This window comes from Balaenoptera borealis (assembly GCF_965194805.1).
Source record: "Balaenoptera borealis genome assembly, chromosome: 10".
Taxonomy (NCBI): domain Eukaryota; kingdom Metazoa; phylum Chordata; class Mammalia; order Artiodactyla; family Balaenopteridae; genus Balaenoptera; species Balaenoptera borealis.
The window spans coordinates 84,215,449-84,230,639 of record NC_138874.1 but is presented as its reverse complement, the minus strand read 5'-3'; the positions used below and the strand labels follow the sequence as shown (position 1 = coordinate 84,230,639).

Below are 15,191 nucleotides of genomic sequence, written 5' to 3'. Positions count from 1 at the left end.
AGTCAAGTAGAGACCCTAGGATTGCCAAGTCCTGGTAATGTAAAGATGAATGGGACTCAGTTCCCTGATCTCTGGTAGCTCACAGTGAAGACAGATGGTGCATTATTGTACAGCTGCCTTACCTTTAAAAAGCTACATGGTGAATTTGTGCTTCTAAAAGGAAAGGCATTCCCTAGTAGAACCTTGCTCTAAAGGGCCTCGCTGTCGTCAGCACTTCAGGGTGACAAATCATTGTTGACTGCCCATCTTGTTTCCAGTTACGTGTCCCATCTGTGTGTCTCTTTATGTCTTTATGTCAGGTGTCTCTGACATCTCTTGCTCCAAATACACCCGATTCATTCCCGAGTTCACTTGTCATATAACAAACAGCCACGGGTTGGCCTTTTATTTGGCTCTGGACATTTTAGGGTCCTTCATACATGTCAAAAGAATCAAAGTAAAAATACATATGTTTTATAAATAAAGTGCACATGCCCACATTCATAGGCCTAAAAGAGAACTTCATACTATCTATAGGCAATTCTCATATAGTGAGTAAGTGCTTTTTAGAGAGTTCATGGAAAAGTTCAAAATGGGTCCTAGAATATCAAGGGAAATTTCTTATTCGATTCAAATGCTTCCTGACAGTGACAAGTAATGAATGTTTATACCATTTATAAATAACCTGTTTTTGAGGAGGCAGAATCAAGGTGAGTGGTTATCTTCTTTATAAAAAGATAACCTTTTCCACTTTTTTCTTTTTGGAGTAATAGTAATATGTGTGCACAGAAAAAAATTTATCCCATACAGAAAGATATAAAATGGAAATCACGTTCTTCTTCCTTATCCCACCTTATGACCACTATGCCCTCTCCTCAAAGATAGTCACTTTATATCATTTTTTGTTATACTTGCAAAAGTAGAATTTTGTTAATATACTTGGATTTATGTGTGTCTGTTAAGAAATTAAATGAGATTATACTACATGGCACTGAAGTCTGTGGTTTTCACTTAATAGAGCTTTGAGATATTTTCATATCAGCACATACAGACCTCTCCCTCATTAATGGCTACATAATATTCCAATATACAGACTTTTTGTAACATGCACACGTTGATAGATGTTTAGGTCATTTCCAGTTTTTATTGTTATAAATGGTGTTGCAGTGAACATCTCATACTTTTGCAAATACAACTCTCTATTAAAAATATAGATAGATGATAACATAGAAGAACTTCACATAAGTGGCTATATAATCTTATCAACAATTACAAATCTTTGCATGAGTTTGACACAGTATGGTACAGAATCACATAGTGTTAGACCTTGAAGAGACTTGTGATCATCCTACCCAGCTTTCATGTTTTATAGAACCTGGAGTGGTTAAACAGTTTGTCCAAATAGTCTCTTGACATAATTGGTTGGTGAAGTTGGGGTTAGAATTGAAGACCCAGGATTCTTCTCACCATTTTATACTATTCCCCCACAAAATCAATTACTTACAAACTCTAATATTTGACTTTTAGCAATGGGTTTAGACTGTGTCTATTTATAAAGTTAATGTTAAAATCTGTCAGTGGTTTCGTATGTGCCTTTTGGGAATCGTAGATAAAATAGTTTCCAAATGCCACTCATTATTCTATTATTGTTTCCAATATTTGTTTGAAATTTATTACAAGATAATATTTGTAAAACAGTTTTTTAAACTATAAAGAGACAGATATGTGTGAGGTATAATCAATATCAATACTGCATAGCTTCAGAAGTTATATAGGCACTGGTGGGATTTTACTGAACGCTTCAACTTTATCAGATGGAGTTTTTAAAAAATTCCTAGGTTTTCCTTTTAATAGTCCTGAGATTTTTCAGGCAATCGTAAGGTGTTTTCTTCCCCCCCCCCAGCTTTACTGAGATATAATTAAAATATAACATCGTATAAATTTAAGGTATACAGGGACTTCCCTGGTGGCGCAGTGGTTAAGAATCCGCCTGCCAATGCAGGGGACACGGGTTCGATCCCTGCTCCAGGAAGATCCCACATGCCGCGGAGCAGCTAAGCCCATGCACCACAACTACTGAGCCTGCGCTCTAGAGCCTGCAAGCCACAACTACTGAGCCCGTGTGCCACAACTGCTGAAGCCCGAACACCTAGAGCCCATGCTCCGCAACAAAGAGAAGCCACCGCAATGAAGAGTAGCCCCCGCTCACCTCAAGTAGAGAAAGCCCGTGCGCAGTAATGAAGACCCAGCGCAGCCAAAAATAAATAAATTTATTTAAAAAAAAAACTTAAGGTGTACAAAATAGTGATTTTATATATGTGTATATAATCCTAAGATTTTTAAATACTACCCATCATGTGTTATGATTAGTTTAAGTTCTGTTTCCATTGTCTGTTTTCTTGTAGAATCTTTAGATGACTTGACTGATCTGGTGGTGAAGTTATTTTCTGAAGTGGAGAACAAAAATGTCCCATTGCCAGAATTTCCTGAACATCCTTTCCAAGAAGAACATCTTAAAGTAAGTGCATGTATTTCTAGTATTTTTTTCTTTTTTAAATTTATGGACATAATATATGCCTGGTTTACCAAAGAGTACATGAACATTTTTGGAGGTTCCATTATTTATATAGTTTTTAATATTTGTCTGGTTTATATTAAAATCAAATCAAATCAATTTCACATTTATTAGGGACGTGTATCACCAAAAAGATAACAATATGTTCTGATCTTTGCATGTTAAAAGTAGTTTTGGTAGCTATAACCTTGGCAGACTGTAGAAGCTGTTATCCAGTGCCAGAAGGCAAGTATCCAAAAGTATTGAGCTGCATGGTCAAGGGGACCAAACATGGACTGCATACCAACTGTAATGAAATCCCACTAAGAAAGAGCCCAGGTCGTTTATTTCAGTGTGGTCAGTATGGTTTTCTCTGGCAGTTGATTCTCTCCTGAATTTGGGATTTTTCCATGAAAATCGGTATTCTTTTTTTTTTTTGAAAATCACTATTCTTCATAGTTTGTAAGTATTTTATTCAGTAGGAGTTGTACATAGCTAACCTTTTGTGATTTGTTTGTTTTATTTTTTCCCCAGCAACTTTACAAAATAGTACCCATTAAGGACATTAGGAATCTTTACGTGACATTTCCCATACCTGACCTTCAGAAATACTACAAATCAAATCCTGGTCATTATCTTGGTCATCTCATTGGGCATGAAGGTCCTGGGAGTCTGTTATCAGAACTTAAATCAAAGGGTGAGTCTCTTGGACACCAGCTTCTGAGGGTAGTACCCCACCTCCACCGTATTTTTTTACTCTGACTCTCATTTCTCCTAAATATTTTCCTGTGAAGGAACATTTTCAGATGATACCGTTTAGGGTTGATGAGAGTGAGGTGTTGGTTGTTGTACACTTGTTTTTTGCTTTGGGGTTTTTGTTTTTGTCTTTTTCCATAATTTGTTTTATCCTTCAGTATTGAGCTGTGAAGTTTACATATTTCAAAAGGTATTGTAGTGCATGTTTTAAATAAGATAGAGGTTAAAAAAAGTAAAAGCTCACATTGGGTATTCTTTACCATCTCTATGAAATGTGCTGAAATATTTATTTGCCTGCTCTTATCCATCAAACCAAAGGGTATACTAGGATCAGTCAATAGATTTCCAAGGTTCCTCTCCACTCAGACTCATTTTATATAACACTTAAGCACAGTCATCTACTCTTGATTTCTTGATTTGGGAAATGATTTGAAGCGTCCCAAGGAAAGCTCCCAAACTAAAAAAATCATTTGAATCTTTTGCAGTGTCTGAACTGCTTTTCAGTGCTTTTCTGAACTGATTTTTTTTCCCAATCTTTTCTGCAAGAGGGCCATTCTATGTGTTCCATTGGGAACATACAGAATGAATTTTTTAAAAAAATTCCTTGTCTTAAAAGAAGACACACATGCAATCATGTTGATTTCCTTTGAATGTTACAGGCTGGGTAAATACTCTTGTTGGTGGGCAAAAGGAAGGAGCCCGAGGTTTTATGTTTTTTATCATTAATGTGGACTTGACTGAGGAAGGATTATGTAAGTATTGACCTTTTTGTTTTTGAATGAAAATTGATTTCTTATGATTTACTTTTATTAACTTATGCTGTGGATCTGTTTTTTGCTGTAAAGCTATAAACACTTTAATTCATACCATTTTATCCATTGTATTTATCATGTGTAACTTCATTTCATGGATGATTTTCCCTCCTTAACAACTGATCATTATGTTGTACTTGTAAAATGTGTACTTGACTTTTTATTTGCTCATTTACTACCCCAAAGCCCCTTCAGTCACATATACCAAATCCTGGAGGGCCATGTATGTGGGACCCTAAAACCAGTCTCAGGGAGGTGAGAACTCCCATCTCTAAGAGGGACCGTCTTCTACTTACCTGACTTTACCTTAGGAGTGAGCTCATTGCTTTGAAGGATTCGAGGACTGAATGGTTTTTAAGTGTGCCCCTTTTTTCCAGTACATGTTGAAGATATAATTTTGCACATGTTTCAATACATTCAGAAGTTACGTGCGGAAGGACCTCAAGAATGGGTTTTCCAAGAGTGCAAGGTACTTTTGTTTCACCAAAATTTTTCTTAAGGAAATTTTTCAAGAAACAAATATATGTGAATTAATTTAAATATAAGGAAGAGGAAAGAAATCAGATTGCTTTTCTATCCCTCAGAAGAAAGTCAGCAGTTTCTTGAGGTTTTATCTATTGGGGCTTACTCTATTCTCTGCCGGCCTGAAGTTGCATGAGCTGTGTCATTTTCAGATCTTGTGATAAAAATTTGTAGCATACTCTCAAAGAAACAGTGAATTGTTATGTATATGATTGTGTTCTTAAAAGTGATTTTATTGTTGTTTGTATGGAAAAGCCTGGCCTTTTTTTTGTTTTGCATAAAACAGAAGGTATTTGTCTTTTAAATGTTTAAAGCCTTCTTTTAAGAGTTTTTTAAAATATCTACTATATAATTAAGGACTATCAAGACTCTGAAATGTATTTTAGGATAAGAGATAACCTCTTTACATAGATAAAAGTTTAAAGGTATAATCTCTGCTTGTGAAACTTATGACAATAACTTCTAATCAGGTTGCAGTTCTCTGAAAGGGTCAGCAAAATCATCATGTATGCAACTGTTGGATCTCACAAGCTTCCTCCAAAGTTTTCCTAATTCTTTGACTAATAGTTTCAACAGAATCATATTCTGTGTTTGTTATTTTCATTCATGTTCTGTACATTCCTAAATCAAGCATAGCCTTTTTTTCAGAAAGTGTGATAGTTAAATATGGAGTAGAAAGTCTATAGTGCAAACCAATCCCCCCCCAAAAAAAGTATTTCTAAATAATAGGTGACTTATGTCTAATTGATTTAATTTTTCATTTAGGACTTGAATGCTGTTGCTTTTAGGTTTAAAGATAAAGAGAGGCCACGGGGTTATACTTCTAAGATTGCAGGAATATTGCATGTAAGTTTATTGTTATTTTACTCTATACATTGGCATGTAGAGTATTTCAGTGATCTTGTATAAATAATGTTACTTTCATTACTATACAAATGATAAAAATTGAAGGTATAGTCTAAAACTTTAGACTTTGTAGCAACCAGGTAAAATTTGATGTGAAGACATTCTTTAAATCTTAATTTTCATCATCCTAAAAATCATCATCTAATATTTTCATTTCATAGACATTTTGCTTGTTGGCTTTAAATATTTTTCAATTCTACAATGTGTCAGGTGCTACTTACGTGAAAGCTATAAATCATCCACTTTTCTCCATTTCCATTGCTACCACCCTCATATGAGCTACCAGCATTTCTTGCCTGGACTACCATCATAGTCTCTTACCTGGGTTCCCTGTTTGCCTTCTTCTGCCCCACCTTAGTTTATTTTTCCAGCCTCAGTGATCTTTTGAAGACCCAAATCAGATTGTTCCACTCCTCTGTGTCAAGTAAGTTTCCCATCAGAGTTGGAACAGATCTAAATTTTTACCTTGACCTACATGGCCATCTGGTCCCAGCCTTTCTCTGACTGAATTCCATACCACTCGCATTCCACTCCAGCTACACTGGCTATGTGCCTAATCTTCAAGCATTAAGTTTACTCCTCCCTCTCAGGGCCCTGACATTTGCTGTTTTCTCTGCCTGGAACACTTCTGGTTTTTCCATGACTAGGTTCTTCTTATCATTTGGGTCTCCACTCAGATGTCTCTCCCTCAGAGAGACCTTCCCTGACCTCCCCATCGTGACCCTGCCCCTTTTAAAATTTTCTTCATAGCACCTATCACTGTAATGACAGTATTTGTTTGTTTGTTGTCAGCCTCCCTCCCAATTAGAATATAAGCTCCTTAGAGAGCAGGGATATCATCTGTCTTATCGACCATTGTATCCACAGCAGCACCTAGAACAGTGCCTGGCACAGAGTAGGTGTTCATTACATACTTGTTGAGTGAATGAATCAGTCTATCTCAGTAAGTTGCTCGTACTAAAAAGCATCTTCTACATTATTTTTCTTTACTAACTGAAAATATAAGCCATTTTTCCTACACAACAACTTTCTAAATGCTTGTCTGATTTCATTCATAGAAATTTGAGTAGAAATTCTGTTTATTAAAATGTATGTACTTTATATTAAGAATCCTACAGGTGTCAGCATTTAATCATCAAATTTTCTTTATTAACAAGTACTCAGTTTTAGCTAGAGGTATTACTCACATTTTTCCCTGAAAAAATGTGATTTTGTTCTCTATAATGTAAATGTGTTTAGGGATTAACTGCAGAATCATTCCACAATATTAAATTGCTTAAAGTGTGGTAGGAAAGAGAAAAGATTCAGAAATTTTTCCAGTGGAGTAAAATTTAATTGAAGGGAAGAGGGGGGTGTAAAATAGAGGATTTAACATGTTAGAGATCTGTTTGCTTTAATAAGTTAGGCTCTATTGTAGCCTTGCAAATTTTATTTATTTATTTTCCTTTTAAAAAGTATTATCCCCTAGAAGAAGTGCTCACAGCTGAATATTTACTGGAAGAATTTAGACCCGATTTAATAGAGATGGTTCTCGATAAACTCAGACCAGAAAATGTCCGGTGAGTTGCTCTACAGATTTTACTGTTACATACTAAATTTTCAATAATGATTGGAATCTGAAAATTTGAAATTGTGAATAAAGTGCTTTTAAAGTTTTTATCAAGCATGATTACAAAAGTAGAGAGAATAAGTAGAATGAAACAGTACCAAACTTCAACAGTCAATACACGGCCGGTCTTTTTTATCTTTACCCACACTTGTTCACTCATCCTCCCTCCACTCTGTGTATTTCAATTAATTAATTAATTTATTTATTTTTGGCTGCGTTGGGTCTTTGTTACTGCGCCCGGGCTTTCTCTAGTTGCGGTGAATGGGGGCTACTCTTCGTTGTGGTGTGCGGGCTTCTCATTGCAATGGCTTCTTTTGTTGTGGAGCAGAGGCTCTAGGTGCACGGGCTTCAGTAGTTGTGGCACGTGGGCTCAGTAGTTGTTGCTTGCAGGCTCTAGCACAGGCTCGGTAGTTGTGGCACCCAGGCTTAGTTGCTTCGTGGCATGTGGGATCTTCCTGGACCAGGGATCAAACCCGTGTCCCCTGCGTTGGCAGGCGGATTCTTAACCACTGTGCCACCAGGGAAGACCCCTCCCTCCACTCTAGATTATTTTAAATCAGTATCTCGAACACATGAAGATTCTTTTTTTTTTTTAACATAATCATAATTTCATTATGAATAAAATATAGTAATAGATCGTCTTAACCAGCCTTCATCCTTACTCAGATACCGGAAGTGTCAGCTCACTTATCTGGTTTAAAAAGCAAGTGAGGACACCCTCTTTTTTTTTAAGTAGAAGTAAGGATTACAATCTCAGAATGCTTCTGACTGACCAGTGGTTAACCAGGAGATCAAAAGTTGGAGAAGCTCTTACAGTAACAGAAGTATTCCTGTTAGAGGAGGGTCAGCCCTAAAGAGCTTATGAACTACCACATGATATTTCTGCCTTAAAATTTAATTTCATCTATATTTTCTGAAGTCAAGAATAAAAGGAATACACTTGGCTGGCACATACTTTGCATTTTTTCTTTTTCTCCTCTTTTGAGCACATATTTCCAAAATTCTCCTGGGAACTTAGTGATTGAGTAAATATGTTTTTTGGAATAGTCATTTTATGAATAAAATCAACAATCTGGTAGAACTTTTTGAAGAAAAAATCCTCTGACAGACTGTTCTATCAAAGTCGTTTTCCTAGTTACCGTTGTTTGAACTTTTTCAGATATACCCTAGCAACAAATGGTAGGAAAATTAAGTTAAAAGGAATATTATTGCTGGTTACACAAATCTGTATATGTGATAAAATGACATAGAACTATACACACACCTTGTACCGGCACCAATTTTGTTTGTACACATTGTACCAACATTGTACCAACACCAACACCAATTTATAATCCAACTTATAATACTTTTGATATTGTACTGTATTATAATTATGTAAAATGTAACCATTGAGGGAAGCTAGGTGAAGAGTACACAGGACCGCCCTGTACTATTTTTTTTTTCCATAGTGTACACATTATTTTTTATTTATTTTTTTATACATCAGGTTCTTATTAGTTATCTATTTTATACATATTAGTGTATATATGTCAATCCCAATCTCCCAGTTCATCCCACCACCACCACCCCCTGCCACTTTCCCTCCTTGGTGTTCATACATTTGTTCTATCCATCTGTGTCTCTATTTCTGCCTTGCAAACCGGTTCATCTGTACCATTTTTCTAGATTCCACATATATGTGTTAATATACGATATTCGTTTTTCTCTTTCTGACTGACTTATGACAGTCTCTAAGTCCATCCATGTCTCTACAAATGACCCAATTTCATTCCTTTTTATGGCTGAGTAATATTTCATTGTATATATGTACCACATCTTCTTTATCCATTCATCTGTCGATGGGCATTTAGGTTGCTTCCATGACCTGGCTATTGTAAATAGTGCTGCAATGAACATTGGAGTGCATGTGTCTTTTTGAATTATGGTTTTCTCTGGGTATATGCCCAGTAGTGGGATTGCTGGGTCATATGGTAATTCTATTTTTAGTTTTTTAAGGAACCTCCATACTGTTCTCCATAGTAGCTGTATCAATTTACATTCCCACCAACAATGCAAGAGGGTTCCCTTTTCTCCACACCCTTTCCAGCATTTGTTGTTTGTAGATTTTCTGATGATGCCCATTCTAACCAGTGTGAGGTGATACCTCACTGTACTTTTGATTTGCATTTCTCTAATAATTAGTGATGTTGAGCAGCTTTTCATGTGACTCTTGGCCATCTGTATGTCTTCTTTGGAGAGTGTACACATTTTTGTTATTTTTATTTTGACTTGGTTTTTGTGTGTGTGTGTGTGCTTTAATTTCGTCTCGTCTAGATTATCTATTTCCATGTGTTAAGGGAAGCTTCATTTAGAACCTTGGGACCAATAGTATAACTCCTGCTTGAAACAATGGTGGCAAAAGTAAAAACTGCTCTACAATAAAGGAACATTATAGCTGTCTATTTTACATTTCTTAATCTAATACAGAACCAGCCACATGACAACATACATATGTTTTCTCTTCACTATGCTCCTAGTTTATATGCTTACATATGACATTTTTACCAATGTAAAGTCTATTCATGATGTGGAGAAAACAAGCAATGCCACTTTAGTCAGGATGATGGATGAAGACAACAGCATCCTCATCCTTGCAGACAAAGATGGGAAAAATGTTAAAACTCCTCCAAAGAGGAGGTAGGAGAAGAAGAACTCTCAGTATATTCAACTATTTGTAAATTTTGGAAGAGCAGACTGATTTTTCCTATGTCTCCCAGGATGATTACTCCTAAACCCAGCCATTTGGTGTGAATTTGTAGGTATCAGAGGTAGAGGTGGGGGTGGAGCTGAATTATTGAAGAGATTGCAAAATCTTGCACTGGGAAGGGAAGGGGATTCCTTTCTTATCCAGAACTCTACTTTGGAGTTGGAAGTGGAGACAGCCACACCCTAGTTCCAAGGACTCCAGCCAAACATCACAGCAACAATGAAATTTCCAAAACTTCTGCAAGCCAGTGCAATCTTTATTTTATTACAATTGCCTCAGGACCGATAGTGCCCTGGCCATCAAAAAACATCATGATCACATGATGATCTTGATTATATGCTGAGTTGTTGAATAAACTAAACTTTCCGCCCTGTACTATTTTTGCAACTTCCTAACTGTAGGAATTTATTATTATATCAAAACAAAAACTTTTTAAGTTAAAAAAATTATTTACAATAGCAACAAAAACAAAATATTTAGGAATGAATTTAACCAAAGATAAACAAGACCTCTACACAAAAAACTACAAAACAGTGCCCAGAGATATTAAAGACCTTGTTTGTAGATTAGGAGACTTGATTTTATTAAAATGTCCATTCTCTCACATTTGATTCACAGACTCAGTATAATCACAATCAAAATCCTAGTAGGCTTTTTTTCTTTTAGAAATTGGTAAGCTGATTCCAAAATTCATGAGGATCTACAAAAGACCTTGATTACCCATAACACTCTTGCACAAAAAAACAAAAGTTGGAGGACTAAAACTGCCAGATTTGAAATCTTACTATAAAGCTACAGTACTTAAGACATTGTAGTATAGGCATAAAGATAGGCAAAGAAATCATTAGTACGGAACAGAGTCTAGAAATAAGCCCACACATATATGATCAATTGATTTCTTTTTTATCGTGGTAAAAAAAAACCCACATAACATAAAATTTATCATCTTAACCTTTTTTTGGCCACGCCACGCAGCATGTGGGATCTTACTTCCCAGACCAGAGACTGAATCCGTGCCCCCTGCAGTGTAAGCCCGGAGTCTTAACCACTGGACCGCCAGGGAGGTCCCCATCTTAACTATTTTTAAGTGTACAATTCAGTAGTGTTAAGTATATTTGTATTGTTGTGAAACATCTCCAGAACTTTTTTAGCTTGCAAAACTCAATCTATACCCATTAAACAACAACTCCTCTTACCCCTTCCCGACCCCACCATCTCCTGTTCACAACCGTTCTACTTTCTCTTTGTGTGAATTTGACTACTTAGATACCTAATATAGATGGACTCGTGAAACATGTCTTTATTTCACTTAGCATAACATCCTTAAGGTTCATCTATGTTGTAGCATGTGACAGGATTTCCTTCCTTTTTAATGCTAAATAGTATTCCATAGTATGTATACACCACATTTTCTTTATCCAATCATCATTGGTCAGTTGATTTTTTTGACAAAAGCACTGACATAATTAAAACGGGAAAGGAAAGTCTTTTTAACAAATGGTGCTCTTCCACATGCTGCATAGCCACATGGAAAAAAGGTTAAATGTGACCTTTACCTCACAACATTCATAAAAATTAATTTGAGATAGATCATAGACCTCAGTATGAAAGCTGAAACTAGAAAACTTCTAGGAGAAAGTACAGTTTGAAAATATCTTTAAAACCTTGCGATAAGCAAAGATTTTTTAGAACATAAAAAACAGTAACCATTAAAGAAAAGACATTGATAAATCGGACTTCATCAAGATTAAGAACTTCTGTTCTTAAGGTGATTTATGCATTTGCTTAGATGATTAAAATACAAGGAAGAAAAATACTCAGAACACACGCTAAATCATTTTAAGTAAGTAAAACAGTTTACCTATTTCTATTTTCCTCAAAGTAGCTTATACATTCTGAAAAAAAAAAAACCTAAATTCTGTTGAATTTTATTATATACCTTCTAAAAACAAAACCTCCTATCAGGGTGAGATGTGACAGGGTGAGAGAGTGTCATGGACATATATACACTACCAAATGTAAAATAGATAGCTAGTGGGAAGCAGCCGCATAGCACAGGGAGATCAGCTCGGTGATTTGTGACCACCTAGAGGGGTGGTGGGATAGGGAGGGTGGGAGGGAGGGAGATGCAAGAGGGAAGAGATATGGGAACATATGTATATGTATAACTGATTCACTTTGTTATAAAGCAGAAACTAACACACCATTGTAAAGCAATTATACTTCAATAAAGATGTTTAAAAAAAAAAACCTCCTATCAAAATGAGCAGAAAGAGCTTTAAACTTAATCATAAAACTCAATAAACACTTTTTAAGGTTTCTTCACCTACTAGTCATGCTATCTTGGAGAGATCACTTTTTTCCTTCAACCAGTGTTTATTGAGTAACTAATGTGAAACCTCAGAGTTCATTATTCTGCAAAGGGGACATGTGAAAAGTTATATAATGTCATGAACACTTACTCTCATTTAATTTCCTGGAAAATTGCCCACCTGAAAAATGAAGTAGTGCTTTATCTTTCTATGTGATGCAAAATGATTTAGCAAAGTTGAAAACTTGTACAAATACGAGGTAATCCTATTTAAGATTATATCATATAACAAAGATGTGCATTTTTTGGCAAGAAAAATCATGATCTAATTATGTTCGTATAATTTTTGCAGCCCTAGATCCAGTTATTTGACCCTGCAACACTTTCTTTCTCTCTTTTTTTTTTTTTGGCCTCACTGCGCAGCTTGTGGGATCTTAGTTCCCTGACCAGGGATGGAACCTGTACCCTCGGCAATGAAAGTGTGGAGTCTTACCCACTGGACTGCCAGGGAATTCCCAGACCCCAAAACATTTTACAGGAGTGAATTTGCCAGAGCATACATTTTACTTCTGTTAAATTGCCTGTTTCTAAATTCCATATCTTATACAGTTACAGTTGAGAACCTCTTTTTCTCTCTACCTTCACCTTTAATGAGAAAGCACTTTTTCTCTATAGGATTGATCTCTGTGGCTGTTATAATTATAACTGCAGTCAGTGACATAGTGCAGAACAGCCTGGGATAATAATGCCAACTGCCAAGCCAGATTGGGGTTGCTGGAGGGTAAGATTATTTTGTTTAATACCCACTGAGACAAGTTTAACATTGCAACCAGGTAGGAAAATTAATAGGAAAATCCTTCAGAATGAAAGGAACCTTAAAGGTCATTTAATCCAACCTCTGTCAAGTATATATCTCTTCTGCAATATCTCTAACAAGTAGTTACCAGCCTCAGCTTAAATTCCTTCAAGGATGGGGAACTCATTAAATACCAAGGTAGCCAGTTCCATTTTTGCCAGTTCTAATTGTTAGAGAGTTCTTTTCAATGTTGAGACTTGATTTACCTTTTCAAAGATGTTTACCTGTTACTATTTAATCATCATCATCACCCACCTTCTTTGATCCTATCATTTGGTGCCCATTTTACCATTTTAAACCTACAAATACAGCTATAGAGTTTTTGCCACATGCCTTGCTTAGGTCATAAATAAATCCATTCGTTTGGGAGGAGTTATTCTTGGTAAATCCATGTAGGTCCCAGTGATAACTGTCTTCTTGTCCAGATGTTTGACAGTCTGACAGTTGACTGTAGAATTTTGTCGGGAGGTCAGTGCCTAATCCACTGGTTTATGGTTTTTAGGCCACACTCCTTTTCCTTTCTGAAAATCAGAGCATTTGCCCATCTTCAGTCTTCTGCCTCTTCTCCTGTCATCCATTAATGATAAAAGGTGATAGGCAGTGATCCTGCTGGGATTTGTTAGTTGCCTAAGCATCAGAGAATGTGACTCATCTGTGTTGCAGGTGTGAGTTCATTTGAGTCACCCGGCTGGCTCACTCACCTGTCCTGAGCTTCAACTCTTTTTTTCTGTTGTTTGGTCCACCTTTGCACTTTAAAGATCCATGAAGTCCTGTATCTGCTAACATGGGATCAGCATATCACATTTTTTTAAATTAATAAATTAATTTTTCGGCTGCGTTGGGTCTTCGTTGCTGCGCGCAGGCTTTCTCTAGTTGTGGCGAGCGGGGGCGACTCTTTGTTGCGGTGCACAGGCTTCTCATTGCGGTGGCTTCTCTTGTGGCAGAGCACTGGCTCTAAGCGCACGGCTTCAGTAGTTGTGGCACATGGGCTTAGTTGCTCTGAGGCATGTGGGATCTTCCTGGACGTGGGATCAATCCTGTGTCCCCTGCATTGGCAGGCGGGTTCTTAACCACTGCACCACCAGGGAAGTCCCAGCATACCACATTTTGCTTTAGGTCATGTGTCTTATTGGATTATGAGTTCCTGCCAGGTAGGAACTATGTTTTAAAACATCTTGCCCAGAATTCAAGCTGATTGAATTCTCTAAACTTTTAGCCTAACCTTTCTTGATTCCTTCTTACTTTAAGGAACCCTTTTTAAAAAAAATTTTTGAGCACTTTTCATGAACTTCAATTTCTTAGCACTTTAGCCTTCCTGTCACTGTTTTTTAAGTTTGATTTAGAGTCTGTCATTAGTAGATTTTTTTTGTGCCTTCTTTCTTCCTCTGTTGTGTATCTTTTAAAAATATGATTTGGGCTTCCCTGGTGGCGCAGTGGTTGAGAATCTGCCTGCCAATGCAGGGGACACGGGTTCGAGCCCTGGTCTGGGAAGATCCCACATGCCGCAGAGCGACTAGGCCCGTGAGCCACAACTACTGAGCCTGTGCGTCTGGAGCCTGTCCTCCGCAACAAGAAAAAGGCTGCGATAGTGAGAGGCCCACGCACCGCGATGAAGAGTGGCCCCCGCTCGCCACAACTAGAGAAAGCCCTCACACAGAAACGAAGACCCAACACAGCCAAAAATAAATAAATAAATAAATAAATAAAAATTAAAAAAAAAAATATGATTTGATATCATGATATTGTGGAAATCTACTAGTAGAAGGACAGAGTTCATCTAGTTTGAATCCCTGTTTAAAAAGTAATGAAACTGAAGCCCAGAGACTTGCTTAATTTAGATCTTAACTGTGATTTTGGCAAGATCTCAAAGAAAGTGAGTCACGGTATCAACCAGAATCCAAGTTTCTCATGGCCAGGTCTGTTCACTTTCTACTAATTCTTTTTTAATTTATCACAGTTACCTGTGAAGCCTCTTCTCATTCTTGGCTGTCTTCCCTCTTTTCTCTCTCCGGGATTATTTGCAAAGGTCTCATGAGAATTCATTCCTGGGGAACCATATTGCCTTTTAATGTCTGTAGTCAGGATTATTTCTGAATGGATTCCATCAGCAGCAACAGCTATTCATTCCCACTGAACA

General features: G+C 36.8%; 1 protein-coding gene across 3 annotated transcripts in view; it reads left to right on the top strand.

Moving 5' to 3' along the window:
* Positions 1 to 15,191, top strand: part of IDE (insulin degrading enzyme) — a 111,732-nt gene that overhangs the window by 63,180 nt on the left and 33,361 nt on the right. For all 3 annotated transcript variants that reach the window (XM_082339417.1, XM_082339416.1, XM_082339418.1), the window contains 6 exons: positions 2,385 to 2,497; positions 3,068 to 3,230; positions 3,949 to 4,041; positions 4,479 to 4,570; positions 5,389 to 5,469; positions 6,985 to 7,088. In XM_082339417.1, coding sequence (XP_082195543.1) covers positions 2,385 to 2,497; positions 3,068 to 3,230; positions 3,949 to 4,041; positions 4,479 to 4,570; positions 5,389 to 5,469; positions 6,985 to 7,088 — 646 coding nt within the window. The remainder of the gene's footprint in view (positions 1 to 2,384; positions 2,498 to 3,067; positions 3,231 to 3,948; positions 4,042 to 4,478; positions 4,571 to 5,388; positions 5,470 to 6,984; positions 7,089 to 15,191) is intronic.